The sequence below is a fragment of the Nerophis ophidion genome, linkage group LG21 (assembly GCF_033978795.1).
Source record: "Nerophis ophidion isolate RoL-2023_Sa linkage group LG21, RoL_Noph_v1.0, whole genome shotgun sequence".
Taxonomy (NCBI): domain Eukaryota; kingdom Metazoa; phylum Chordata; class Actinopteri; order Syngnathiformes; family Syngnathidae; genus Nerophis; species Nerophis ophidion.
In genome coordinates, this window is record NC_084631.1 from 37456614 (window position 1) to 37459830 (window position 3217).

Sequence of the window (3217 nt, forward strand, 5' to 3'; positions counted from 1 at the left end):
TACAACGTCCGCATTACTGAAGACGCCGCACCGATCCGCCTGTCGATCTCACCATCCTCTCTTCCCTCACTCGTGAACAAGACTCCTACGTACTTGAACTCCTCCACTTGGGGCAGGGTCTCCTCCTCAACCCGGAGATGGCATTCCTGACAATTTGATGCAACGTTATTGAGAGGGACCATGATTTGTCATCACTTCTTCACACCTCCTCATATGGAAGATGCTTTTCCTTCTTCATGTCTCAAGAAGGGCAGAAATACAAGAACACACACACACACACTATCCACCCACCACCCCCACCCCACACATTGGTACACACCCTCTCTCTCTTTCCTTTCACACACTCTTTTCCCTCCCTCCCAGCTCCACACATTCCCTCCCTCCCAGTCCTCATCTGCACCTCGTGCTGTCAACATGCTGCCTGCTGCCACCGCGCCACTTTGTACGCCAAAAAAGAGGTGGTAGAACACCCTGCCCCCCCCTACCCCCACGTCCCCCTTCCTCCTCAAAAAAAAAAAAAAAAAGAGCCCCTTCTAATAATGCAGTCCTGAGAAGAAGTGCTGGCATCTTGCTCATCAAACTTTTCGGGGAGGAAAAAGGACCCATGTGGGAGGAGGCCCTGTGGAGCCGCGGACGCTACCTGCTGGAGAAGAGCGATGGCGGCGAGAGCGGCGAGGGTCCCGACGGCCCGGGAGCAGAGGGCTTCCAAGGCGAGGCGGCCACGGAGGCGGAGAAGCCCCAGGACTGGCTGTACGAGTCCTACAACCGCATGAGCCAGCAGCATCCGCTCATCGTCTTCCTGCTGCTCATCGTCATGGGAACCTGCCTGGCGCTGCTGGTGGTCTTCTTCGCCTCGGGACTGGTGAGTGAGGAAATGACGACTTGTCCTTCGGAACAACTTCTCACCAGTGCTGCCTTCCACCTCACTCATCGCAAGTAGACTTTTGAACAAGAAATAGTATTTTATTGCTGTGAGACTTGCGCAAACAAACAAAAACTATTATTATGGGACAACAATTACCGTATTTCCTTGAATTGCCGCCGGGTATATAGTATGCGCCTGCCTAGATTAACGCCGGGTCAAACTCTATCCATCCATCCATCTTCTTCCGCTTATCCGAGGTCGGGTCGCGGGGGCAACAGCCTAAGCAGGGAAACCCAGACTTCCCTCTCCCCAGCCACTTTGTCTAGCTCTTCCCGGGGGATCCCAAGGCGTTCCCAGGCCAGCCGGGAGACATAGTCTTCCCAACGTGTCCTGGGTCTTCCCCGTGGCCTCCTACCGGTTGGACGTGCCCTAAACACCTCCCTAGGGAGGCGTTCGGGCCGTACAAGCGGCCGGGTCAAACTCGTTTTCCAAAATATTATTTTTATTAGTGCATGCCTAGAATTTCCACCGGGTCAAACTCGTCACGTCACGAGTGACACTTCACCTGTCATCATTTTCAAAATGGAGGAGGCTGATTTCAATCATTTGAAATCGCATAAAGGGAAAAAGATTAAGAGCTATCCAGTAGGATTTAAGGTCCAAGCTATTGAATATGCTAAAAGGAACAGTAAGCAGTTATGTTTTATTAATATACCGTAGCTGCGTGTGTCAAAAATTTGAGTCATTAAATGACTCCTGCCTCCTGGTGGTAGAGGGCGCTAGTGATCCTTCTTGCGACTACTCGCCTGCAGAAGAAGTGACAACAAGCTGTAAGAGTGAGCAGCGATCGTTTATTTTTTCCTCTCGCTTGCACTTTTAACATGGAGGATTACATATCTAAAATAAACCAGTTTTCTAAACTGGACTTTCAATCGAAGCAGGAGGTAATGAAGGAAGATCTCCATCGAGACAGAGAGACTTTTAAAACTGAAGAAAGATAAGGAAGACTTCTATAAACAAGTTAGCGATGCTTTTGATCAGAAGGAGCTGCCCATGGACTTCATTTATAAGTAAAGGTAAGACCATAATAACGTTTTTTTTAGTTAAATGTGCTTTTCATGATGGTATCCTTACATCACACTCAAATTTATAAGCGCAGGCATAAATTTACCGCATGCCTTTGGTAAGCGCCGGAGTGAGAAGAGGTTTTAAAATAATTACCGCATGCTTGCCTCTCATATGCGGTCCTCTCCAAGGTTTCTCATAGTCATCATTGTCACTGTCACCGACGTCCCACTAGGGTGAGTTTTTCCTTGCCCTTATGTGGGCTCTACCGAGGATGTCGTCGTGGTTTGTGCAGCCCTTTGAGACACTTGTGATTTAGGGCTATATAAATAAACATTGATTGATTTACCGCATGCCTTTGGTAAACGCCGGAGTGAGAAGAGGTTTTAAATTAATAAGCGCCCTGGTGGCAATTCAAGGAAATACGGCAACAACATGGATCCCAACATTAAACATAAACATGGTGCTGATTGACAAATAGCAGTACTTAAAGCAGGTTTATGGTTCATGAAGTTGTAAGCGACATCTTTTTGTGCGCTGGCATGACTTCCTGCAATGCCAGCAGGCGCCTTTACTTCAGAGTGTGACGTAAGTGACTGATGTTTTGTTTTTTGCCTTTAATGATGTACGCCAACATAAGAGGGTGATGAGCGCCACTTTGGAAATCCCAACAGTGTGTTGGCCAAGTGGTTCAGGAGAGCAGTTCACTGCTGCGTGGGCGGCGATGCCTTTGTCAAGTCCGAACATAAACACTCTCCATTGTCCAGGCAAATGCATTGTATACACACTCTTAGTCTTATTTATAATAGTCAGCATCACGCAGCTTTGTCTCCATTCTTTGGGACAAAACAGTCCTGAAAAGTCCCATTCAATCATCTTACTTCTATTGGAGATTAATCAATACATTTCATCGCCTCAACTTACTTGTGCTGAAACTCATTACTTTTCCAATTTGTTCCCATCAAACAATACGTGTGTGTGTGTGTGTGTGGGTGGGTGGGTGTGTGTGTGTGTGTGTGCGTGCGTGCGTGTGTGTGTTCTTGTATTACTACCCTTCTTGAGACATGAAAATCAATCATTAATCAATCAATGTTTACTTATATAGCCCTAAATCACTAGTGTCTCAAAGGGCTGCACAAACCACAACACAAACCACTACGACATCCTCGGTAGGCCCACATAAGGGCAAGGAAAACTCACACCCAGTGGGACGTCGGTGACAATGATGACTATGAGAACCTTGGAGAGGAGGAAAGCAATGGATGTCGAGCGGGTCTAACATGATAC

At 47.5% G+C, this 3217-nt stretch overlaps 1 protein-coding gene across 2 annotated transcripts in view; it reads left to right on the forward strand.

Moving 5' to 3' along the window:
• Positions 1 to 386: 386 nt before the first annotated feature.
• adcy2b (adenylate cyclase 2b (brain)) overlaps positions 387 to 3217 on the forward strand; it is a 136486-nt gene continuing 133655 nt past the window's right edge. The window contains exon 1 of one of the 2 annotated variants that reach the window (XM_061882548.1): positions 387 to 862. In XM_061882548.1, coding sequence (XP_061738532.1) covers positions 605 to 862 — 258 coding nt within the window. In that variant the 5' untranslated portion in view covers positions 387 to 604. The remainder of the gene's footprint in view (positions 863 to 3217) is intronic. The other variant, XM_061882547.1, reaches the window with a different exon arrangement.